The sequence below is a fragment of the Mirounga angustirostris genome, unplaced genomic scaffold (assembly GCF_029215605.1).
Source record: "Mirounga angustirostris isolate CCGP_5_RB_7025 unplaced genomic scaffold, mMirAng1.0.hap1 SCAF_7, whole genome shotgun sequence".
Taxonomy (NCBI): domain Eukaryota; kingdom Metazoa; phylum Chordata; class Mammalia; order Carnivora; family Phocidae; genus Mirounga; species Mirounga angustirostris.
The window spans coordinates 57215462-57241959 of NW_026991715.1; the positions used below are offsets into that span (position 1 = coordinate 57215462).

The 26498-nt window shown below is 39.1% G+C and overlaps 2 protein-coding genes across 3 annotated transcripts in view; one reads left to right on the top strand and one right to left on the bottom strand.

Annotated features, from left to right (window-relative positions):
- Positions 1-26374, top strand: HMGCR (3-hydroxy-3-methylglutaryl-CoA reductase). Of its 2 annotated transcripts, XM_045896582.3 has the most exons (20): positions 1-140; positions 5713-5900; positions 6555-6666; positions 6943-7030; positions 8146-8230; positions 9588-9693; positions 12895-13001; positions 13112-13228; positions 13637-13797; positions 13917-14164; positions 14367-14542; positions 15817-16011; positions 16802-16960; positions 17108-17265; positions 18440-18545; positions 23305-23475; positions 23780-23920; positions 24004-24162; positions 24606-24760; positions 24907-26374. In XM_045896582.3, the coding sequence occupies exons 2-20, from the start codon at positions 5736-5738 to the stop codon at positions 24959-24961; spliced, it is 2664 nt and encodes an 887-aa protein (XP_045752538.1). In that variant the 5' UTR covers positions 1-140; positions 5713-5735; the 3' UTR covers positions 24962-26374. The 2 variants fall into 2 exon arrangements, with proteins under 2 accessions (XP_045752538.1, XP_064452317.1); XM_064596247.1 differs by lacking the exon at positions 15817-16011.
- The window catches only part of CERT1 (ceramide transporter 1), a 147199-nt gene continuing 125671 nt past the window's right edge, over positions 4971-26498 (bottom strand). The window contains exon 19 of the transcript XR_010413103.1: positions 4971-4988. The gene's annotated coding sequence lies outside the window, so the exon portion shown is untranslated. The remainder of the gene's footprint in view (positions 4989-26498) is intronic.

Genomic DNA, 26498 nt, shown 5'->3' on the forward strand with positions numbered 1-26498 from the left:
CGATCCTCTCTCATTGGTCGTAGGCTCAGCCGGCTCCGAGTGTGCGTATGCCGAAGGTTCCTTCCGCTTCGCGTCTCCGTTGACTGGAGACAGGCGGAGCGCCGGCTCCCGGGTTCGGTGGCCTCTAGTGAGATCCGGAGGTGAGGCGGGCGGTGGCAGCGAAGGGGGGCCGGGGCGGCGGGGAGCGGGGCAGTGGTGGGTGGAAGCGGGATTAAGGCCGGGTTGGTGGTGGTTCTCGGGCTCCTCCTGGCCCTGGGAGGGGGCAGCCGGCAGCTCCTGCGGACCTGGCGGGAGCTGCAGTGGCGGCTTTGCGGGTGTGGCGGCCCGGTCCCGCGGAGACTACAAGGAGACGTCCTTGAGGCGCGGCCGGCCGAGTGGCGGCCCGCACCAATGCTGGGGGAGCCCGGCGGCCGGCCTGGGCCTGAGGGGTGGGCGGCGGGCCGGCTTCTTGGCTGCCGCCGTCACCGTCGGTGCGTAGGCGGGGCGTAGCCGCGGTCGCCCGCCCAGTCCGAAGTAGTGGGTGTAGGCTGGCAGTCACGATCATCGGGGCGGAAAGGGTTCCAGGTAGCGCGACCTCGGAAGCCGCTCGATTCGAGAAATGCTGGGAGTGCGTGTGTGTGATGTGCTGGGCCCGCAGCTCGAGGAGAGGCCTCGACGAGGTCTATCAGGTGCAGGCGTTCACGCCCAGGCGCTGCTGTTCGTCAGCACCTTTCTTTAAAGTAATGGGGAAGATTTCCATAAATGCTCCTGACTCACACAGAGCCATGAAAAGAACCGTGGATCTGCAGAGAGGTGCCGGGTCATTTCCAGGAGAGACGAGTTGAGAGGATGCGGAGCCCAATGTAGGGACTTGCCCAAGGACTTAAAGTATTCTTCTTCTACTCACCGCCCCCCCCCCCCCCCAGTTTTCTTTTTTGTAAGGGGCTTTAGTCTCCTTGGTTCTGATGTCGTTGGGTCCAAACCTGGTAGGCCTTCCGGAATTATTTGGTTTGGGTTAGGAAAGACGTAACTTGGAGGTTCACATATAGAACAATCGGTTTCTGTCGTAGGAGAAGGCAGATGTATTCCATCTTAAATGGTCGTCTGAAATATTTCATAGCTTGGTTGAGTGCATGCCGCCTTAGAGTTGGTCCTGAAAAGTCATAAGAAACATTTGTTTCTGGGCTATACTAAATAATCATGCATAATTTCAGCATCTTAATGCAGAGGATGTGTTTTTTGCTCATGAATGTATTTTACTCTCCATGCAATGAAAGACATTTTCTGATTTAGAGGTAATCTAGCAAAGGCCTGGAGTGTACTGTGGGATCGACTGACTGGTTTTTGAGGGCCTGCTTTGTTGTGTCTTCACAGGATTTGTGATAAACTTGATAGGAAGGACAAATGGGATTTAATAACACGAAGGTTAAAAAAATGTGCAAAGATTAATTATTAACATATGAAGCTCATGTGTGGCATGAGCCTTTCAGGATGAAGTGTGTAATGTGCTCGTGTGTGCTTTTTTAATTCTTGTATGATCTACTTTTTAAACCATGGATGGATAACTACATGTGTATCAGTATCTATCTAGGTTGACCCCTATGAAATTGCAGGTATTTGAAATTTGACTTTTTTTTTTTTTACCTACAAAAGTAGCAGTTTCACATGGTTCCACTTAATACTTGTCTTTGTCAAAGAACTTTGGAACTCTAGCTTAGTAAGTGAATAAAGAGAGATGTGACTTACAAAAATAAAGATGTGACTTACTCACAAGTGTGTAATAGAATGGGGTGTAGAATCCAGGTTTCCTGATTTCCAGGGCAAGATTTTTTTTCCCCCTAGGATACCAGATTGAGCAACAGAATGCTAGATCCTGTTGGAACTAAAAATGACACAATGTAAGACATGGTTCTTGTCTTCAAAAAGTCAAAATTTACACAGCAGTTAATTTGAGAGCTGTGTAAGGTATAATCAAATGCTAGGATGTATAGTGCAGGAAGAGTGCAAGGTAGGAGGAAGGAGATTGAGTTGGATGCCAAAGCATCCTTTTCTGCAATTGGCTATGGTAGTGGTTTCTTAACATATTGGACTGGAGTTTGAGGATTCCATTGAATTTAAATAATCTTTTCTTTTGAAGAATCTGTGAAATGTTTGTGGCATATTTCAGTGTGCATAAGCAAGACATGCATTGCCTATTTAGCTTGTTTTTTTTTTTTTTTTTTTTTAAGTAAAATGTTTTTACTGTAGCATAGCCTGAATAGTGTCCATTGAATTTGCATGAGCTGTCCTATAGCCTGCTAATGCCACTTGCAACTGCTGATGAAGGTGGAAGACTGGATTCTTTGGCATTTAAATACTTTGCATAATCACAGGGAAATGGGTAGGGTGCTTATGAGAAATGAGAACGTATACAATTATGGTTACTTTTGACACACACTGTACGTTCTTTTACTGAGTTTGTGTTCCAAATAGGTGAGCTTCTCTGTGTTTGGGGCTGGTTCACAGAATCGTGTAATTTTTTTCTGAATGTTGCAAAGAGTTTATACTTAGGAAAGAAATGTCCCAGAATTGACAAAGCTACCATGAAATCTTTTATTTAAAAAAAATTTTATTGTTATGTTAATCACCATACATTACATCATTAGTTTTTGATGTAGTGTTCCGTGATTCATTGTTTGTGCATAACACCCAGTGCTCCATGCAGAACGTGCCCTCTTTAATACCCATCACCAGGCTAACCCATCGTCCCACCCCGCCCCCCCCATGAAATCTTTTAAAGGGACAACATAATGTGCCTAATATACAATTATGGGTTAATGATGCTAAACCAATTTGTGATCAAATTGGGGTGTCTTCCTGCTAGCAGCTCATATTTTAATTGAACTGAATTAACTTTTTAATAGTTAAGAATACATTCACTTAATAGGGAATAACCTAAGTTGAGAGTTTTTTTGGCGGGGAGAGAATGTTAGAAATCGTTTTGACCTAGTATTGATATGTATTTTTAGTTGGTTCGTTTTCTGGAACACTGATGCTAGTTGATCCTTTAAACCAGTTTGTAGGATTTTGTTTCTTGTTTTTGAATATAAGACAGATGTTATGTGATAGAAAACTCTCCTGAGGGGCGCCTGAGTGGCTCAGTCGTTAACATCTGCCTTCGGCTCAGGTCATGATCCCAGGGTTCTGGGATGGAGCCCCGCATTGGGCTCCCTGCTCTGCAGGAAGCCTGCTTCTCCTTCTCCCTCTGACCCTGCTTCTCCCTCTCCCACTCCCCCTGCTTGTGTTCCCTCTCTTGCTGTGTCTCTCTCTGTCAGATAATAAATAAAATCTTTAAAAAAAAAAAAAGGAAAACTATCCTGAAAATCTAGGCTCTTATGAGGCTTTTGGTTATAATGAAGTAGTATTCAAATCTAAGATATGATTAATACTCTCCAAAGCTTTAAGTCCAAGTCCCTGCTCATTTAATAGAAACTATTTTTGTTATTGTTCATTTTTGGAAACAATGTATAGACTGTAGCCTCTCTTCCCTACCCCATTCCCCTTTAATATGTTCCCTGAATGCTCTACATTCAGCCTTTAAACGGGGGGTGGAGGGGTGTGCTAGCAGGTGGGCAGTTATATTTATATCTTGTTGGCTTAGTCATTTTTAGGTCTATTTCAAGATGGATCAATAAAATACATGCTACTGTAGTTTATGAGTTTATTTTTAATTAAGCAGGTATTTGTTGAGCAACTGCTGTGTGTGGGTGAAAGGTTCTGGAGGATAAAATGAGGAACAAGGCTCAGGGAAGAAGGTTGAAAAAGCATGAATAAATAGGCAGATGCATGCCACATTTATAGAACTTAGTGACTGCTAGCCTTTTAAAATTGAGACCCACAGTAAGTAATACATGTTATGTTGGAACTATACACACTCATATATATATATATATACACACACACACATATATATATATATATAGTTTCATGAAACATCAAGTTTTAAGAAATAATACCTACTGGGGCACCTGGGTGGCTCAGTCGTTCAGTGTCTGCCTTTGGCTCAGGTCATGATCCCAGGGTCCTGGGATCAAGCCCCACATTGGGCTCCCTGCTCTGCAGGAAGCCTGCTTCTCCCTTTCCTGCTCCCCCTGCTTGTGTTCCCTTTCTTGCTGTGTCTCTCTGTCAAATAAATAAATAAAACCTTAAAAAAAAAAAAAAACCTACCTATACTATATTCTTACAGCTATTTTTTCTATTTTATTTTATTAAACAATGTTTGTTCTTACAAAATTGATTTCATGATTGAATTGATCCAATGAAAGGTTGTCACCTACAGTGGGAAAGCCAGCTATCCAGTCGGGGCCTGGTGCAGCTGAAATGGGGAGAACATCGTGTGACAGTGGGGGATGATGTTCAGGAATTGCTTTGGTTCCTAAAAGCTACTCTTATTTTCTTTCCCTTAACCTTTAGATAGAGTAACTTTGTTTTTCTTCATTTGTTGCCTTTTAATTTTCTGTCTTCAATAAATGAGTCATTTTCTTAGTTATTTCCACAAACATGAGATTCATTTGAATTCCTGCTAGTGTCTCAATCAGTAGCCTTACTTTTTAAATCTTAATTTGAAATAGATTTTGATGGGTAGTTAAATATGCTTTATTGTAAGCATTAATTTTAATATAAGTAGGTTTACAAGTTCCTGTATTAGAGACCAGTGACTATGTCAGATTTTTAAAAAATCAGAATATCAAAATTATTGTAATTTAGCCAACAGACATGAGGAAGTTTAGTCATGGTAGTCATTAGGTCAAAATTACCTGTATGTTCTCCAGGGGCGCCTGGGTGGCTCAGTTTGTTAAGCGTCTGACTCTTGATTTCAGCTCAGATGGTGATCTCAGAGTCTTGAGATTGAGCCCTGTGTCAGGCTCCGTGCTCAGTGGGGAGTCTGCTTGGGATTCTCTCTCCCTCTCCTTCGGCCCCTCTCCCTCTGCGTGCGCGCCCTCTTTTTCTCTCTCTCTCTCTCAAATAATCTTTAAAAAAAAAAAAAAATTACCTGTATGTTCTGTTGGGAATTTTTGAATGTCATAGACATCTACTTTGGCCAGTACTGTAGTGGCATTTTATTAGCTGTAAAATTTGGGAAAGACTTTTTTCTCTGGTGACAGCAAGAGTAGGAAGTTTTATTAAACATCATTTTGCTAGTAACATTATGCCATATGTTAGATGGGATGGAAAAGTGTAATGGACCCCTACCTTTGAGGAGGACACTCAACAAGTAGATTGTTTGGTATTTGCCTTTTGCGTAACCAGAATGGAGAATGTAGAGGGTGCTTATGGGCATTTTATACCAGGGTAATTAGAAAACAGATGTTAATAGTTGTTTCTCACTTTTTCCCCCCTGCTTTATTGCTCTCCTCCTTGGCTCAGATAATATCGTGGGCTGAGATATTTATTTGGTTTCATCATAAATGCTTGAATTCATACAACTTGTAAGAAATAGCTAGTTTTTAAGTTGGTTGCTAGTGACTAATAGAGGATTTAAGTTTTGTGAGTAAAAAAGTAATATCAGAGTCCTCTTATTTTAGTTTTATAATTATTTTACGGAACTAATAAGGAACACTGTCAAATAGTGTTATACATATGTATAAGACACTGTGCCTACAAAAGCAGGGTTTACAGTGCAAAATCTTAAAATCTTTTCCTAAAAATACAGTGAACTGTGTACTGAGTGTTCACACTTGATATTCCTTTCAGGATCCAAGAATTCTGTAACTACAATGTTGTCAAGACTTTTCCGAATGCACGGCCTTTTTGTGGCCTCCCATCCTTGGGAAGTCATAGTGGGGACAGTGACACTGACCATCTGTATGATGTCCATGAACATGTTTACTGGTAACAATAAGATCTGTGGTTGGAATTATGAGTGCCCAAAGTTTGAAGAGGTTTGTGAAATTAATTTGATATTCACTAAATTTCATTTTCAGTTTCTGAAGAGCATTTCCTCTTAGTGACCACATAATCAAAAAAGTTACAAGTAGGGGCGCCTGGGTGGCTCAGTTGGTTAAGCGGCTGCCTTCGGCTCAGGTCATGATCCTGGAGTCCCAGGATCAAGTCCCGCATCGGGCTCCCTGCTCAGTGGAGAGCCTGCTTCTCCCTCTCCTTCTGCCTGCTGCTCTGCCTGCTTGTGCGCTCTATCTCTCTGTCAAATAAATAAATAAAATCTTAAAAAAAAAAAAAAGTTACAAGTAAAATCTTTTAGTATTCATGAACATACCTCAAATTTCTATTTACTTGTATAGTTTGGAAATACACTTTTTGCCTTCTCTGCATAAAATGAGTGTAATTGACTTTACTTGAGAAAATAATAGCTTTAAAAGTGACTAACAGAAAAATGATTGGCTTTAAACAGATTGTTTAAAAATTGGATTTAATTTTTGATTTGCATGTTTAATATTTTTATTTGACTTGTATTGTGCCTATATTTATATTTTCATGGTAATATACAAACTAATGATACATACAAAATAAAAATTCTTTTAGTGGCTTATTTTAAAAGGTAAAGCTATTGGGATTTTTTTTTCTATCTCTTCCAATAGGATGTGTTAAGCAGTGACATTATAATTCTGACAATAACACGATGCATAGCAATCCTGTATATTTACTTCCAGTTCCAGAATTTACGTCAACTTGGATCAAAATATATTTTGGGTAATCATTTTATACATTTAACTTCTTGTGCTATCAAATTTTTGATTTGCTATGGAAATACATAATTTTATTTGTTCAAATCATGTATATGGAAGTGTGTATATTGCTTAAAGTGCACTGCACGCATTTAGTGATTTCCCAATTGGGAGTAAACATTTTGATATTTAAGATCTTAATCATCGAAAATAATATTTCTTTCAGAATATTATAGGGGACTGTACGTTATTATTTTTGTAATAAAGGATGATTTTTTCCGTTTGAATTTTGTCATTTTAGGTATTGCTGGCCTCTTCACAATTTTCTCAAGTTTTGTGTTCAGTACAGTTGTCATTCATTTCTTAGATAAAGAATTGACAGGCTTGAAGTAAGTATTTAAAACATAAATACACTTTTTTTCAAAATATATTATTAAGAACTGTTCTTCAAGTTATAAAGTATTATAATATATACATTTAAAAAAGTTTATAGGAAATATGGGGAAAATTTTCATGCTGTCATTTAGCTAATGTTAATATCTGTTAACATTTTGGTATATATCCTTTACTACTTTTTTTTTACATTTAAACAAAAATTCTGAGATCATATAACTTCTTTATGTCTTTATAATTTCTTTATGCCTAATAATAGTTTATCAACATCTTTGCATGTCCTTAATGCTAAACTAAATTATTTGTATTGGTTGTCTAGTATTCCCCTGGGTGAATATATTGTAGTTCATTTACTTAATTCTCTAGGATTGGATTGTTAGGTTATTTAATTTCCTCTATTAATAACACTGATGAATGTCTCTGTGGCTAAACTTGTGTTCATATTCATTCTTAGGATATATTCCTAGGAGTGACACAGTGGCTGTGTTAAGTTTTTAGGGCTTTTGATATTGCCAGCTGTCTCTCCAGAAAACTTGTTCAGTTTATCCTTCCACATATAGTGATTAATGTTTAAAAATTGTGTATATTCCGCTTTTTTTCCCATGTTAATTCAAGGATATATTTTTTACTTAGGATGATATTTTGCTATAAAATTATCAAAAAGTATTTCTGTGTAAATACATTTACATTTTTTAACATTACAGATATTTTGAGCAATGCATATGTTTAGCTTTCAGGATGTCAAAGGGCAGTGAGTATAAGGTGTACCTTTTAGGCTGCAAAAAGGTATACATACTAAGGAATCGTACAGTGTATGAGGTGGTTGTTTTATTTTAGAAAGCATTTTTATTTTTTTTTAATTTTTATTTTTTTAAAGATTTTATTTATTTATTTGACAGAGAGAGACAGCTAGAGAGGGAACACAAGCAGGGGGAGTGGGAGAGGGAGAAGCGGGCTCCCTGATGTGGGGCTCGATCCCAGGACCCTGAGATCATGACCCGAGCCAAAGGCAGCCACTTAACGACTGAGCCACCCAGGCGCCCCTAGAAAGCATTTTTAAGCCACATTTTTTCCTGTTAAATGTACCTGATCATCTTGATTTTTTTTCCAGTGAAGCTTTGCCATTTTTCCTACTTTTGGTTGACCTTTCCAGAGCAAGTGCTCTAGCAAAGTTTGCTCTCAGTTCCAACTCACAGGTAAGTCTTTTTTTTTTTTTTTTTAAGATTTTATTTATTTATTTGAGAGAGAGAATGATAGAGAGAGAGAGCATGAGAGGGGGGAGGGTCAGAGGGAGAAGCAGACTCCCTGCCGAGCAGGGAGCCTGATGCGCGGGACTCGATCCTGGGACTCCAGGATCATGACCTGAGCCGAAGGCAGTCGCTCAACCAACTGAGCCACCCAGGCGCCCGGTAAGTCTTATTTTTAAGACATGAATGTTAATAGTATTCCTTTCTTTCAGTTTGTTTACATTAATAGGAAGCATTAATAGTTTCTTCATAGTTCAAGATTCAGGATTTGCCTGCAGTTTTAAGTTTACTTGTCAAGACTTAAGACTGGTCTTCCTAGGTGCCCCAGGAACTGTCCCAGTTACCTGACAACTTAATTATAATTCCGTAGCTCCTGGAATTTGGGATCTTCCCCATTTTCCTATGTGAAGGTTTTAGAAACTAAGGTAGTAAGACTTTGGATAAGTAAGAGTATCTACCTACTGAAACCTATCAGAGAACAGGACAGGATGTAATGGAAGAGAGGCTCAGGGTAGATTTATTTCTAAAACTTTAGCATTAACCCTAGCATTATTTTCCATCTAAAGTTTTATCTTGATGTTCATTAGTCACTTTAAATAAACATTTTTAATAATCTTGCATCAGAGTACCTTAGTATAAAATAGCATGTAATTCTGCCTTGATTATGTATTTGATGAATGTCTAGACCCCTTGAGCATGTTGACAAACATATGGTTTAGGTCTCATAGTATTAAGGTCTCAAAAAATTTGCAACTAAGAACGATCAATAGTAGCCAAATATAAAATGTTACAGTATTTCATTATGCAGTATTTATTTTATTTTATTTTAATTTTTTTAAGATTTTATTTATTCATTTGAGACACAGAGATACAGACAGAAAGAAAGAGCATGAGCAGGGGGAGAGGCAGACAGAGAGGGAGAAGCAGGCTCCCCGCTGAGCCAGGAGCCTGATGTGGGGCTTGATCCCAGGACCCTGGGATCATGACCTGAGCTGAAGGCAGATGCTTAACCATCTGAGCCACCCAGGCGCCCCTCATTATGCAGTATTTAAATGGCAGGATTGATGCACGCCTCAGAGGAATCTTCCCAAGTAGCATCTCACTTAGTGGAAAGGGAAAGCAGGGCACTGTACATGACCTTTTTCTTAATCCTTTGCATCTGGAATGCCTGTTAGTGGTATTACATTGTCTGTTTCACTCTTTGTATAGCAAATTAGATTTTAGTAGAGGTCCTGGGATGCTCTCTAACGTTTTTGAAAGTTGTTTTGTACTTTACTCTCATTGATATGTTTGGTCTGTGTTTTAGGATGAAGTGCGGGAAAACATCGCTCGTGGAATGGCAATTTTAGGTCCCACATTCACCCTTGATGCTCTTGTAGAATGTCTGGTGATTGGAGTTGGTACCATGTCAGGTTTGTAAGCAATTTTTAATATATTTAAAATAAGTTTGTAGATGAAGGGAAAAAGGAACATCTTAGATTGCATTGATTATTCTTAAATTCTGACTTTAAAAGTCTGACATTACTCTTAAAAAGGTTTTAATTGAATGAGTATATGGGTTTATCTGACCTTATGTCTGTCTGCTTTAGTGAAAACTTAGTAGCAGGTTACTGATTTTTCACTAATGCCACCTTCTCTTTCTGTGTTCCACTCTTTTGATGACTTTGTAGTGTTTGTGTTTTTTTTTTATTTAGTTTTTAACCAAGATTGTATTCCAAGGTTCATCTGGAAAGCACCTTCCAGTTCCTGCTGTTACCCAGACTAAATTAGTGACTTAGTTCCTTGTGTTTTAATTGTCATGTAGGAGACAGTGAAGAGTCAGGAGTGGGCCAGATCTAAGTTAGATCCACCTAATAGGCTGGTTGGGAAGATTTAATCAGATGGTATGCAGTACATCTTAGCGAGTACCTGGCATTAGTCTCAACACATGTTTCTTAATCCTTAATTGGATAGTAGAGAGTTAGATGTTAAATATCAAGCATAGGACTCCATTATACAGGACAAATATTGTGGCCTGGCATGGAAATTTGCCAGAATGAATATATCATGCTGTTGTTAAGGTTTCCTAATCACTAAGACTAGACTTTATGGTTTTCTCAGGGAGCTACCCTTTGTAACTACAGTTCTAGTCTATTCCTTGGGAGGCCTGGGTGGCTTAGTCGGTTAAGCGTCTGCCTTCGGCTCAGGTCATGATCCCAGCGTTCTGGGATCGAGTTCTGGTTCTCCCTCTGCCTGCTACTGCCCTTGCTTGTGCTCTCTCTGTCTTTCTGACAAATAAATAAATAAAAACTTAAAAAAAAATGAATATTCCTTAAAATCTACTTTTGAGGTATAGTTTTGAGTTTTGACAAAGATAAAATTATTAAATCACGGGCGCCTGGGTGGCTCAGATGGTTAAGCATCTGCCTTTGGCTCAGGTCATGATCCCAGGGTTCTGGGATCGAGTCCTGCATCAGGCTCCCTGCTCGGAGAAGGGCCTGCTTCTTCTTCTCCTTCTGCTGCTCCCCCTGCTTGTGCTGTTTCACTCTCTCTGTCAAATAAATAAAATCTTAAAAAAAAAAATTATTAAATCACCACCACAATCAAGAAAAATGTTTTTGATTGGGTGAAAACATACCTATGTGATTTTATTCAAATAAAAGAGTATATAGGAAGGTGAAGAAGATTAGCCAGGAACTGGCAGTAAGCCATGAAACCAAGGATTATTCATTTGAAATTGATGTGGAAAGTAGGGTGATGAATTTTGGCATGCTGGGTCAGAGAAGTAGACAAAGAACATGATAAGATTTATAGTTGGAAATTAGACATGTACAGCTATACAGAAATGATATAATTAGGGATTTGGCTTAGGGTAGAAGAGGACAGGTTTAACACATATTAATGAGGAAGTAGCCCTTTGGAAATCCACTAAAAAAAAAGTCTTCACTTCTTGGAAATACATAGATTGGTGCTGTCTCTTCCTGTAGTAGCCGAGTGGCACAGAGAGACTGTTCTGGGATGGAGTGAGGAAGAATGCAGAGCATATCGCAACAACAGTAGTTACTGTTGTGCAGACGGAAACAGCTGATAACTAAGTTGTAAAAGCACTGGTCAAGTATTGTTTCTGTGCTCTCAAGTCTGAAAAGATAACATTTGGCTACTATCTAAAGTATAGGTTGTTCGCAATGCTTTTGTTATAGCTGTATATTCTCTTGAATTTCCACGTTTGAGAGTAATTGCTGTAGATTTTTTTTGAAGTATAGTTGACACGATGCTGTAGAATTTTAAGAACAATACAGTGTATGCTTTCGTTCTATTATTTAGTCAAATGATCTATAATGATTCAAAAACAAAATATACAATATGTTGAGTTTCTTGTATTCTAGTTAGCGGTTTTGTAACAGGAGGGAATAACTTTTTATTTACATTTCAAAACATTTTTATATTTAATATGAGTGACATCAGAAATATGTTTTATATTCAAGTTTATTTGTAATGTTGAGGGAATAGAATTTGGTAATCAGAGGTCTTCTTCAGCTCTAAAATTCTGTTACCTTCTATTTGAGAAGATTACCGAGTGATATCTTCAACATTTTATAGTGGAATGTTTGTTAATTTTGGATCTTGAGTTGCCTTTGCACATTATTTAATTTTTCAGATAGATTAGTGAAATTAACCAAAATTATAAGAACATAAATAGATACAATAGAGGTTATATTGAAATGAGAGTTCAGTAGTACACATGACGTCTTTATTATGATACTGTATCAGGAATGGCATAGCTGGTAGTAAGGTTTACTTTAATAAAAAGTCTTTGGTCCACAGGTGAATTGCTTTTCTGGTAAAGAGTGGAATTGGGTCCTAACTGTGGGGGGTTTGCACATTAGTATAGCCTGGCCTTGTTATTCTTTTTTTTTTTTTTTTTTAAGATTTTATTTATTTATTTGAGAGAGAGAATGAGATAGAGCATGAGAGTGGGGAGGGTCAGGGGGAGAAGCAGACTCCCTGCTGAGCAGAGAGCCCGATGCGGGACTCGATCCCAGGACTCCAGGATCATGACCTGAGCTGAAGGCAGTCGCTTAACCAACTGAGCCACCCAGGCGCCCTGGCCTTGTTATTCTTATTTCAAAACAGAGTACTACCATTTAATAAAAGGGGATTATCAGATGTATATTTACGTACAGCAACTGTGCCTGGCATTGTGACGGATTTGAGACATGGGAGAATACAAGTTCTCCTTCCTTGAGGGAGCTATTCCTGCTGTGCTGTAAGGCTTGGCATCACCTTAGAGTTCCTCCTTCTTCTTCCAGTAGACAGCAAAGAGCTTAATATACTAATATTTTCTTTTTTTAAAGATTTTATTTATTTCTTTGAGAAAGAGAGAGAGCACAAATGGGGTGAGGGTCAGAGGGAGATGCAGACTCCCTGCTGAGCAGGGAGCCTGACCTGGGACTCGATCCCGGGACTCCAGGATCATGACCTGAGCTGAAGGCAGACGCTTAACGACTGAGCCATCCAGGCGCCCACAAATATTTTCTTGTATTTGTCTGCTTAGAGGAAAAGTCCCTGTGATGTATGCTCTATCAAAAATACATGTACTTTACTAATTATACATTTAATTTTTCTCTAACCAGGGGTGCGTCAACTTGAAATTATGTGCTGCTTTGGCTGCATGTCAGTTCTTGCCAACTACTTCGTGTTCATGACTTTCTTCCCAGCTTGTGTTTCCTTGGTTTTAGAGGTAAGAGCAGTTCCTACGTATGGCATCAATAGAAGAGTAATGTTTCTTATCACATCCGTTCATATAGATAAAATCAGTACCTTCTAATGTAACACTGGTTTACTTCATAGCTTTCTCGGGAAAGCCGCGAGGGTCGTCCAATTTGGCAACTGAGCCATTTTGCTCGAGTTTTAGAAGAAGAAGAAAATAAACCAAATCCTGTTACTCAGAGGGTTAAGATGATTATGGTAATTACGTAGTTTTCTTCTCCTTTTAGTATCTAGTTCAGTGTCATACTCTGCTTTTTTACTTTTTTCTCTCCTTCTGGTTATCTTTCTACAATTGTCTCTTTCATTGATGTTCCTCTTCCTTTTTTTTTTTTTTTCTTGTTTCTCATTTCTTTGAGACTTCTCATCTCTCTCCCCTAAACAGATTTTTCAAGTTCCTCCACTTTATGTCTCTTTGAAAACCTGTTGTTGTTTGCAATGTTTCCAGTAGTTCAGTGGGCCACTGCTTTAGTCACAAGTGTGGGGCTCTCTTTTCATGCTAAGGGGGAGGCCATGGGAGATAGTATCTGGTTATCCAGATGCTAAGGATGAGAAGTTGAGGTGCCATTGATATGCAGAGGATACATAATTTATAACATTTTATTTCAGTCTCTAGGCTTGGTTCTTGTTCATGCCCATAGTCGCTGGATAGCTGATCCTTCTCCTCAAAACAGTACGGCAGAAAATTCTAAGGTTTCTTTAGGATTGGATGAAAATGTGTCCAAGAGAATTGAACCAAGTGTTTCCCTCTGGCAGTTTTATCTCTCTAAGTAAGTCACCTGAGGCCTGCTTTGTTGTGTATTAATCATAGCACTCTTTGTTACTGAAAGTTAGTTGTGCCTTTTTTACTTCTGAGTAATAACATTTTAATTTGCTTTCTTTTCTTTAGAATGATCAGCATGGATATTGAACAAGTTATTACCCTAAGTTTAGCTCTCCTTCTGGCTGTCAAGTACATCTTCTTTGAACAAGCTGAGACAGAATCTACACTCTCATTAAAAAACCCTATCACATCTCCTGTAGTGACTCCCAAAAAAGTCCCAGATGATTGTTGTAGACGTAAGCCTGTACTGGTGAGAAATAGCCAGAAAGTCCATGCAGCAGAGGAGGAGACAGGGATAAACAGAGAAAGAAAAGGTGATTTCTTGTTCTCTTTATTTTCTATTCTTCCAATTCTGATTTGTCAAGAAGTTGGGTTCATTTTAAAACTTATATTCACATCCTTCCCGCCGTCTCCTGGGACTGGGCTCAGGGTCTCCAGGGTGCGGGTTGGGGGAAAGAAAAAAGAAAACAAAACGTATGTTCACAGTTATGAGATTCCTTTTGATCTCTTGAACAGTTGAGGTCATAAAACCCTTAGTGGCAGAAACTGACAGCCCAAACAGAGCTACGTTTGTGGTTGGTAACTCCTTACTTGATACTTCACTGGAACTAGAGACGCAGGAACCTGAAATTGAACTTCCCATGGAGCCTCGGCCTAATGAAGAATGTCTACAGATACTTGGGAATTCGCAGGTGAGGAAAATAAAATTAACTCAAGGTTTGTATCTTTCTTAAGAAAAGGAGCTTTTTTTTTTTTTTTTTTTTTATTAGAGGAAGGAAGGAAGTCCTAGCTCCTGAGTACCTGCTAAATTCTGGGCATTGTGTTGTGTGGTAGTGGCCTTATTTATTTATTCCCCACAAGGTGGTGGCCTTATTTATTTATTCCCCACAACCTTGTGAGATAGTTGGAATTACCTCCATTTTTCAGGTAAGAAAGAAAGCTGAGGCTCTGGGAGGCTTAAGTATTTCCCAAAGTAATACATTTAGGAAATGGGAAGGCTCGGATCCAGAGTCCAAGATTTACTGACTCAAGGTCAGTACTCTTTGTACTTTATTAGTGTTTGCCAGAGAGATAAGCCACTACTCTATTCTCGTGAGTTTTGGGGCCTAGAAAAGGCTTAACTCAAAAATGAGCTTCAAAGACAGAAGAAAGGTTTTTTTTTTGTTTTTTGTTTGCTTTGAAACTAAGCTTGATGCTCACAAGGAAACTTGTTTTCCTTTCTGACATGTGAATGGATGTTCTGCCTACATGACCATATGAGTCCATTCATGCTTTAGTGTGAATATTGTGTTGCATCTGTATCCGCTTAATCTGGTTCATTCTTAATTTATGTGCACGTGAGTGAGAGTAGCATCAGGTTTGTTATTTTTTTCACTTTTCCTCGTTCCTCTTAAAATGTGTATCGATAATTTCAACTGTCTTCCTTATATACAGGGTTAACAAAATTTAGAGGATGGGATTCAGAATCTTAATTTTTTTTCCTACGAACTTCACTTGTGAGATTTAAGTGTTTTGGTTTTACATTTGTTTAGTGTCATTTTTTATAAAGAATTTGCTGTCGGGCACCTGGGTGGCTCAGTCGTTAAGAGTCTGCCTTCGGCTCAGGTCATGATCCCAGGGTCCTGGGATTGAGTCCCGCATTGGGCTCCCTGCTCAGCGGGAAGCCTGCTTCTCCCACGCCCACTCCCCCTGCTTGTGTTCCTGCTCTCACTATCTCTGTCTCTGTCAAATAAATAAATAAAATCTTCAAAAAAAAAAAAAAAGAATTTGCTTTCATTTTGATATTCTTATTTCCATTCAAATCATCTCCTTTAGAACTCCAAAGTTCTTTGAGTTCTCCTCTACTGAGAACATCGTTTGTATTAAATGCCTTATTTGTTATGAAGAATATGAAATGCACTTCTTCAGGTTTTTTTGTCCTCCCTTTCCCACCAATCCCTCCCAATTTTTTTTTTCATTTCTTTAGAAAGGTGCAAAATTCCTTAGTGATGCTGAGATCATCCAATTAGTCAATGCTAAGCACATCCCAGCTTACAAATTAGAAACTCTGATGGAAACCCATGAACGAGGTGTATCTATTCGCCGACAGTTACTTTCCAGAAAACTTCCAGAGCCTTCTTCTCTCCAGTATCTACCGTACAGGGACTATAATTACTCCTTGGTATGTTGTTTTCTTGGTTTGGGAAAGTTTGCTTTGAAGCTTTTATTCTTGTAGCTTTACTCTTTAGCTTTTTAGTGTTTTTCTTGACTAGTCTTTTATATGTACATAGTGTTATAAAACATTTTTTAAAATCATTGTACTTTAATTTTGTATTCTCTTTATGATTATAGGTCCTAGAAAGTAAAAATATTTTTCCTGTTGCTTGTAGTCATTACTCAGTGATTTTAGTACTTTTACATATTTCCTTTTTTTTTAAGCATTTATTTATTTATGAGAGAGCGAGTGTGTGTGTGTGTGTGTGTGTGTGTGTGTGAGCACAGGCAAGGGGGAGCGGCAGGCAGAGGGAGAAGCAGGCTCTCCACTGAGCAAGGACGCTGGGATCATGACTTGAGCTGAATGAAGGCAGACACTTAACCGACTGAGCCACCCAGGCGTCCCAATACTTTTTAAATACTAAAGAGTAAATAAAAGGGGCGCCTGGGTGGCTCAGTTGGTTGATCATCCCAACTCTTGGTTTCAGCTCAGGTGGTGATCTCAGCATCATGAGATTAAGCCCTGCGTTGGCCTCCATGCTCAGCAGGGAGTCTGCTTGAGATTCTCCCACCCTTTGCCCCTCCCGGCTTGCGCGTCCCCCGCCCCCCAAAATGAATAAAATCTTTTAAAAAAAAGAGTAAATAAAAGATTTTGTTGAAAAATACACTAAAGGTTTAAGTTTAAAGAAAATTATTAATGACGAGGGTTGTGTATTTGCGATACAGATTTTCACCTGGTGCCTGACTTTACCTTTTAGGTGATGGGAGCTTGTTGTGAGAACGTTATTGGATATATGCCCATCCCTGTTGGAGTGGCAGGACCTCTGTGCTTGGATGGAAAAGAATTTCAGGTTCCAATGGCAACAACAGAAGGTTGTCTGGTGGCCAGCACTAATAGAGGCTGCAGAGCAATAGGTGTAAGTTGGCATTTATATATTTGCCTGTTTTAAGATAGGCCCTGAGGCTAGGCAATGAGAAAAGATTTGGGGACAATCAAGGACACCTTTTGCGACAAGCAGAAGTGTTTGCAGGATTAACATGCTTCTGTAACATCCTCTGCGTAGCTCGGTGGAGGTGCCAGCAGTCGAATCCTTGCAGATGGAATGACTCGAGGCCCTGTGGTGCGTCTTCCCCGTGCTTGTGACTCTGCGGAAGTGAAGGCCTGGCTTGAGACACCTGAAGGGTTCACAGTGATAAAGGAGGCTTTTGACAGTACTAGCAGGTATGGGGGGCAGGGGGTTGTATATGCATTTTTATTTCAGAGCCAGTGTCATCTTCTGTGATCGGTAAATGTAACTATTAACATATATTGTCTGCTTCAGGTGACCTAACAAAATATTAACTTGAAGTCCATTTATTCAAAATGAGTAATATTTATGCTTGGTTTGGGGGATGTGGGTGAGGACATAATGTTGATCCAAATGAATACCTCCATAGGAGTAAACAGAAAAAAATAGTGTGAGCTAGTAAGTTTGTGTGTTGGTTTTACAAGGTTCACTTTGATTAGATTGTTACTTTGTCCTAGAAGAGCATTAATTTAGAATTGCCCTAGGGAGGAGTTGCCTGAAAAAAAGATTTTCCAAGCAGGATAGAAGTAAATATTTGTATAGTAGATTTACTTTGAATACATAAAATTAAATTTATAAAGAAGCATAATCAGTACAAATGATAGCCCCGTTTTATTTTTTTATTTTATTATTATTATTTTTTAGAGTGTGTGTGTTTGAGTGGGGCGAGGGGCAGAGGGAGAAGGAGAGCGAGAATCTCAAGCAGGCTCCATAGTGCATGGAGTCTGACGTGGGGCTGCGTCCCAGGACTCTGAGATCATGATCCAAGCCGAAACCAAGAGTTGGACGCTTAACCGACTGAGCCACCCAGGCGTGCCGTTGATAGCTCCATTTTAGTTCAAGCTCATATCTTTGTTTAATTATTGATTTATTTTTTGACTTTTAATGTGTATCTGTGATGATGGCTGTCTGCAGCAGCCCTCTCTTCTTGTGGCATATAAGAACGAGACGGTTGAATTAGCGTTCTAACGTAATGTTTAGTTAAAGAAGAAAATACATTTTTTTTTTTTAAGATTTTATTTATTTGAGAGAGAGAATGAGATAGAGAGAGCATGAGAGGGGGGAGGGTCAGAGGGAGAAGCAGACTCCCCGCTGAGCAGGGAGCCCGATGCGGGACTCGATCCCGGGACTCCAGGATCACGACCTGAGCCGAAGGCAGTCGCTTAACCAACTGAGCCACCCAGGCGCCCCGAAGAAAATACATTTAATAAGTAATCTCCGTGAGCGTTCTCTTATGTATAAAATAAATCAGCTGAACTGGATTTTTTAAGATAACTTCCATCTTCTCAAAAAAATAACAAAATAAAAAATCTTTGCTTTTGTTTACAGATTTGCACGTCTACAGAAACTTCATATGAGTATGGCTGGTCGCAATCTTTATATTCGTTTCCAGTCCAGGTCAGGTGATGCCATGGGGATGAACATGATTTCAAAGGTGAGCCTGGATAGACTATATTAGAACTTGCAAGACTGATTGTCCCAGGGGAGGGGAACGGGGTGTCAGGGAGATAAGAGTGGGGAGCAGACTTGCTGTTTATGTCCTGTATTTTTGAATTTTGTTCATGTATATATACTACTTACTCAGAGTTAATTGATTGAAAGATTTTTATTGAAGGCTAAATATTGATTCATATAACTCATTAGGCATTTTTTTTTTTTTAGGTCTTGAAGAGGGTTTATATTTTATTTTATTTTATTTACTTATTTATTTATTTTTATTATGTTCAATTAGCCAGCATATAGTACATCATTAGTTTTTGATGTAGTGTTCAGCGATTCATTAGTTGCGTATAACACCTAGTGCTCATCACCACACATGCCTTCCTTAATACCCATTACCTGGTTACCCCATCCCCTCCCCCCTCCCCCCCTTCTGTAATCCTCAGTTTGGTTCCCAGAGTCCAGAGTCTCTCTCGGTTTGTCTCCCTCTCTGATTTCTTCCCATTCAGTTTTCCCTCCCTTCCCCTGTGATCCCCTGCTATTCCTTATGTTCCACATATGAGTGAAACCATATGATAATTGTCTTTCTCTGCTTGACTTATTTCACTTAACATAATCCCCTCCATGTCCATTCATGTTGATGCAAATGGTGGGTAGTCCTCCTTTCTGATGGTTGAGTAATAGTCCATTGTATATATGAACCATATCCTCTTTATCCATTCATCTCTTGAAGGGCATCTCGGCTCCTTCTACAGTTTGGCTATTGTGGACATTGCTGCTATGAACATTGGGATGCATGTGCCCCTTCTTTTCACTACATTCTGTATCTTTGAGGTAAACACCTAGTAGTGCAATTGCTGGGTCATAGGGTGGCTCTATTTTTTTAACATCTTGAGGAACATTCATATATTTTCCGGAGTGGCTGTACCAGCTTGCGTTCCCACCAACAGTGTCAGAGGGGTCCCCTTTCTCCACATCCTCACCAACACTTGTTGTTTCCTGTCTTGTTAATTTTTGCCAGTCTAACTGGTGTGAGGTGGTATCTCATTGTGGTTTTGATTTGTATTTCCCTGATGGCTAGTGATGTTGAACATGTTTTCATGTGTCTGTTAGCCTTTTGTATGTCTTTTTTGGAGAAGTGTCTGTTCATGTCTTCTGCCCATTTACTGACTGGATTATTTGTTTTTTGGGTGTTGGGTTTGAGAAGTTCTTTATATATCTTGGATACCAGCCCTTTATCCGTAATGTCATTTGCAAATGTCTTCTCCCATTCTGTGGATTGCCTCTTAGTTTTGTTGACTGTTTCCTTTGCTGTGCAGAAGCTTTTTATCTTGATGAAGTCCCAATAGTTCATTTTTGCCTTTGTTTCCCTTGCCTTTGGGGACGTGTCTAGCAAGAAGTTGCTGCAGCTGAGGTCGAAGAGGTTGGTGCCTGTGTTCTCCTCAAGTATTTTGATGGATTCTTGCCTCACATTTAGGTCTTTTATCCATTTGGGGTCTATTTTTGTGTGTGGTGTAAGGAAATGGTCCAGTTTCATGCTTTTGCATGTGGCTGTCCAGTTTTCCCAACACCATTTGTTGAAGAGACTGTCCTTTTTCCATTGGATATTCTTTCCTGATTTGTCGAAGATTAGTTGACCATAGAGTTGAGGGTCCATTTCTGGGGTCGCTAATCTGGCCCATTGATCTATGTATCTGTTTTTGTGCCAGTACGATGCTGTCTTGACGATCACAGCTGTGTAATATAGCTTGAAGTCAGGCATTGTGATGCCCCCAGCTTTGGTTTTCTTTTTCAACAATCCCCTGGTGATTTGGGTTCTTTTCTGGTTCCATACAAATTTTAGGATTGTTTGTTCCAGCTCTGTGAAAAATGTCGATGGTATTTTGATAGGGATTGCACTGAAAGTGTAGATTGCTCTGGGCAGCATGGACATTTTCTCAATGTTTATTCTTCCAATCCATGAGCATAGAATGTTTTTCCATCTCTTTGTGTCTTCCTCAATTTCCTTCATAAGTGTTCTGTAGTTTCTAGAGTACAGATTCTTTGCCTCTTTGGTTAGGTTTATTCCTAGGTATCTTATGGTTTTTGGTGCTATTGTAAATAGAATTGATTCCTTGATTTCTCTTTCTTCAGTCACATTGATTAGTGTCATCAGGCGTTTCTTGAATAGTATTTGTATTTGATATGTTTAATTTAGATTTGGCATTATACATGTTCTGGGTCTACTCAGAAGGGCTGGGAAGAATCTTGGGGTTAGTGCTTCTTAACATTGTCCTATAAGCCTTAAAAGCTCACCTATTCTAGAGACCCCAAGACTTTTATGTAAGAGGCCAAGTTCATTTGTATAATCCATTTATTTTAATTATTTCCTTATAAGAAGATTGTGTATGGCTTACATTTTATTCTACTGATATTTGTTATTTACAAATATTCACAAATCTGAATATTAACACATTCCCAAATGTGTTAAAGTCAGTTCGGTTAGCAAAATTATTTTGTGGTTTACCTGTATATGAGAACTGTTTGAAAAGAAAGAGGATAGTGACTAAATATGTAGCTTTTAAAAGTTCTTAAAAATAAACAATACAGTGGTTCTCAAAAAATTAAAAAGAGAATTATGATCCAGCAATTTCACTTCTGGGTATTTACCCAAAAGAATTGAAAAGAGGGTTTCAGAGACATATTTGTACAGCCATGTTCATGGCAGCATTATTCACAATAGCCTGAAGGTAGAAGCAACCTAAATGTTCATGGACAGATGAATGGATAAATAAAATGTGGTGAATACATAAATGGGATATTATTAAACTCTAAAAAAATAGGAAATTCTCACATATGCTAAATGAGGATCACTTGCTAAATTAAATAATCTGGTTAACAAAAAAGACAAGTACTATGCAAAATTACATTTATGAGGTACCTAGATTAGTTAAATTCATAGAGAAAGGAAGTGGAAGGGTGGTTACCAGGGGTTGAGGAGAAAGGAAACAGAGTTGCTGTTTAACGGGTTTGGAGTTTCAGTTTTGTAAGATGAAAAGAGTTGTGGAGATGGGCTGTACCACAGTGTGGATGTACTTAAGTGACTGCTTACCTATACACTTAAAAATAGTTAAGATGGTAAGTTCTATGTCACATGTATTTTAACTACAAGTAAAACACATTTTTTTAAATTGCCAGTAAGTATGTTTTCGGTTTTTGAGGTATGAGTTGGTAATTGAATTAATTTCACTTAATTGGAAGTCTTGTTTACATTTTTGTAAGGTTAATCCCAATGAGTTTCATTTACAATAGAATTTACTTTTATGTCTGACTTCTCTTTACTGACCTTGTAACTTGGGCTTATGGGTAACACTTGAATAACTAGAAGAGGTAATTTATTACACATCGATCATGGGTTGAGTTACTCCCAGTGACATGATTATGAGTATTAATATTCTCACTGAGTATTTTTAAATTCATTTTTAAATTTAATTAAAAAATTTTTATTTAAATTCAATTTAGTTAACATATACTGTATTATTAATTTCAGGGGTAGAATTTAGTGATTCATCAGTTCCATATACCACCCAGTGCTCATTACATCAAGCACCCTCCTTAATGCCCATCACCCAATTATCCCTCCCCACCAACCTCCCCTCCAGCAACCCTCAGTTGTGTTTCCTAGAGTTCAGCCTCTCTTATGGTTTGTCTCCCTCTCTGTTTCATCTTATTTTTTCCTTCCATTCCCCTATGTTCATCTGTTTTGTTTCTTAAATTCCACATATGAGTGAAATCATACGGTATTTGTCTTTCTCTGATGGACTTATCTTGCTTAGCATAACACCCTCTAGTTCCATCCATGTCATTGCAAATGGCAAGATTTCATTCTTTTTGGTGGCTGAGTAATATTCCTCTGTGTGTGTGTGTGTGTGTGTGTGTATACACACACACCACATCTTCTTTATCCATTCATCTGTTGATGGACACCTGGGCTCTTTCCATAGTTTGGCTATTGTGGACATTGCTGCTATAAACATCGGGGTGCACGTACCCCTTCGGATGCCTACTTTTGTATCTTTGGGGTAAATACCCAGTAGTGCAATTGCTGGGTCATAAGGTAGCTCTATTTTTAACTTTTTGAGGAACCTCCATACTGGTTTCCAGAGTGGCTGCACCAGTTTGCATTCCCACCAACAGTGTAGGAGGGTTCCCCTTTCTCCGCATCCTCGCCAACATCTGTTGTTTCCTGACTTGTTAGTTTTAGCCATTCTGACTGGTGTGAGGTGGTATCTCACTGAGGTTTTGATTTGTATTTCCCTGATGCCAAGTGATGTTGAACACTTTTTCGTGTGTCTGTTGGCCATTTGTATGTCTTCTTTTGAGAAGTGTCTGTTCATGTCTTCTGCCCATTTCTTGACTGGCTTTTTTGTTTTTTGGGTGTTGAGTTTGATAAGTTCTTTATAGATTTTGGATAGTAGCCTGATCTGATAAGTCATTTACAAATATCTTCTCCCATTTTAATATTCTCATTATATTCTCATTTACATCCCTGTTCATCAGTGACTACAAAGAACTTAGTTTTCATTCCTAGAAAGAAACAGTAGGAGTCTATACCTGACTGAGAACTTCATGACTGTGATGGCTAATAAAGCTGTTTTTATTTTATGCTCACTTTCTTGTATTTAGAAATATTATAGTTATTGTACTTATTAGTATTATTAGATACAAATAAAGCTTCTGATCTATGCATTTTAATTTTATTGTGTTGTTGACAGGGCACAGAGAAGGCACTTTCAAAGCTTCATGAATATTTCCCTGAAATGCAGATTCTAGCAGTTAGCGGTAACTACTGTACTGACAAGAAACCTGCTGCTATAAATTGGATAGAGGGAAGAGGGAAGTCTGTGGTTTGTGAAGCTGTCATTCCAGCCAAGGTTGTCAGAGAAGTGAGTGACTAGATGATTATTTTATTTTGTTAATCTTTAATTGGGTTAAAGATTGGGGAAAGGAATATTAACATTTTAAGTAAACCTTAATATATGGGTGTGTTTTATGTTAAAGATGACTGTTGTATCTTGCCCATCTGTGTGTGGTATTCACTTGAACAAACTTGACTGATACTCTTTGTTGAGGACAAGACTTAAGTGGGACCATATCTAAACTCTCTTGCTTTACGGAAGGATAGATCTGGGTAGCGTGCCCTGAATCTTCCGGTGGAACATGTAAAATGTCCACAACTCTGTTTGCTAGGTATTAAAGACTACGACAGAAGCTCTGATTGAGGTCAACATTAGTAAGAATCTGGTGGGCTCTGCCATGGCCGGGAGTATTGGAGGCTACAATGCGCACGCGGCGAACATTGTAACTGCCATCTACATTGCCTGCGGACAGGTGAGGGCTCAGCCTCCACTTCTCTCCTCTTTTGTACTTCTAAGGAACAGAAGTTCTATACTTTTCCTTTTTATTTTTTTCAGGATGCAGCACAAAATGTTGGTAGTTCAAACTGTATTACTTTAATGGAAGCAAGTGGTCCCACAAATGAAGATTTATATATCAGTTGCACCATGCCGTCTATAGAACTAGGAACTGTGGGTGGTGGGACCAACCTGCTCCCTCAGCAAGCCTGTTTGCAGGTATGACACCTCGGCCCCAAAGTTGGCTGACCTCAAGCCTAGTTCTGACTTCCTGGGATTCTCTGTTTCTGCCTGACATCACTTCTCAATCACCTGTATTTTAGCTGGTCTTTTCATTCTTTTGCTTCTCACACCAGCCTAATCTAGTGTGTCCAAGTAAGCATGCTGAGGCATATGCTTAGTAAATTGAGAAAGTAGTTTAAGAGAGCGAGTGAATGTCCATCCACACTGAGTTAAGTGCCCTGCAAACCAGGTGGTGGATGTTATATGCACTGTGGTCTCTTTTGTCGGTACTGGCTATCAAATCTTGGAAACTGAGTACTTCTGCTGGGGTCTGGTTCTATTCTGATGCCATTGTAGTTGCCCTTATTTCAGCTGGTAGAGAAGGAAGTTGCTGCCCTGACTTTAAGGGTGAGTCCTGCTGTGTCTCTCCCTGGCTGCAGATGCTAGGCGTTCAAGGAGCATGCAAAGACAATCCTGGGGAAAATGCCCGGCAGCTTGCCAGGATCGTGTGCGGTACAGTAATGGCTGGGGAACTGTCACTGATGGCAGCGTTGGCAGCCGGACATCTTGTCAAAAGTCACATGATTCACAACAGGTAAGACTTAAAGATCTATTTAACTTGTTTTCCCTATACTTAAGATCTGCAGTACAAAGACCTACTATGCAGGTACAGTAGTCCTAACTTAAAATTCTGCATTCTTGATATTTTGTATATCTCTACTTTGTCTTTTTCTGCCCTAGGTCAAAAATAAATTTACAAGACCTCCAAGGAACTTGCACTAAGAAGGCTGCTTGAATAGCCCGGCGGCTCTGAACTGAAACATGGGCGTTGGGTTCTAAAGGACTAACATAAAATCTGTGAATTAAAAAGCTCAATGCGGTGTTAACATGTTGAGGATGAATAGACATGACCTGTGAGCCGACTGCTTGGTGTTTGGCTGTTTCAGAAAGGTCTGAGATCCTTCTTTCCATGCAGATTTCTCAGATCTAAAAATAGGCTAGTACTTTACATGCTGTGCTCTCTGGAAGGATCTCAACATGAACACCATGCTTTAAAGCGTCCACAGATGGTAATCTACAGCTCACTTCTGAAAGAGAATACAGACTGGAAAAAAGTGTTTTATTTTGATGAAATCCATGGAGTTCGTGATGATCAGTGTGAGATTGACCCTCTCCATCCTCCCTTCCCCTCTGGTTGAAAATGGATTTTTAAATTATACTCTAGCTGACAAACTGATTTCATAGTTAATTTATTAAGTCTGGGTTATAGGACTTTAAGAGATAAGAGCTAAGTTTATTTTTTTGTAAACTAATACTTCATTTGGTGCTGGTCTATTTTGATTTTTTGGGGGGTAGCCATTGTGATTCTTCAGGAGGGGACTTCCTTTCTTCAAGGGAAGAATTACTCTTATTCCCCAACTACTGAATTATGTGCTAAGCAGTGCTAAATCGTTTCCTGTCAAGAAAACAAATCACTGCATTAATCTTTGCAGACTGTTTGTTCAGAGAGGCTTTTTGTCTAAGTATAAATGTCTAGATTGCTAGAACGTATCTTCTAGCATAAGGCTTTAAGGAACAGAGTTTTGCATTCTTTGTTAAAGATACAAGAGCTTTTAATATCGCCTAGACAAAGGTGACTCTCTTCCTCAAGAACGTGTAAGTCTGTGACCTCTCAGAGCTCAGAGGGTGGAAAACACAGGTTTGAAAGAAAAATGCCATTTCTCTAAGCCAACTTTAATTACTTAAAAGACAATTGAATTTATTTAGCGGAAAAATCTAGGTGGGTTTTTGTAAAGAACTGTATCAAATCTGTGTATGTTGTAATAAAGCTGCTTCTGCTAGGAGTTTATTGAAAGTGTTAAAGAAATAAATAAAAATCAACTTGTATACTGATAAAACATTCTAAGCTTGGACCAGAGAAGATAGTTTTCTTTAATGTCCAGGAAACCCTGGCTTGCTCGTGGAGCCCATTGAAAGGGAAATCAGCTTTCAGAGCCAGTGAAGGTGCCACGTGAATGGCCCTGGAGGAGTGTGCTTCGTTCCTGCGGCTAGGAGGTTGGAGACTGAAACATTCACACAGGGCTCTTTGATAGACCCATGAAAGCTCTTAGCTTCCTCAGGGGGGTCAGCAGAGTTGTTGAATCATAATTTTTTTTTTCAATGTACAAGTTTTGTATAAATAATAAAGAACTCCTTATTTTATATTACATCTAATGCTTCAAGTATTGGTCTTGGAGAGAGAAGATGGACTCTGAAGAACATTCCAGTAATGCCATGGCAGCATGTAGAGCCTCTGAGTGATTGTGTCTGCAGTACTCTTGTGGAGGATTGAC

Coding starts and splice junctions, on each gene's coding strand:
- HMGCR (XM_045896582.3), top strand. CDS start 5,736: ATGTTGTCAAGACTTTTCCGAATGCACGGCCTTTTTGTGGCCTCCCAT. Junction 13,002..13,111: donor GTGTTTCCTTGGTTTTAGAG/GTAAGAGCAGTT, acceptor TTTACTTCATAG/CTTTCTCGGGAAAGCCGCGA. Junction 13,229..13,636: donor AGAGGGTTAAGATGATTATG/GTAATTACGTAG, acceptor ATTTTATTTCAG/TCTCTAGGCTTGGTTCTTGT.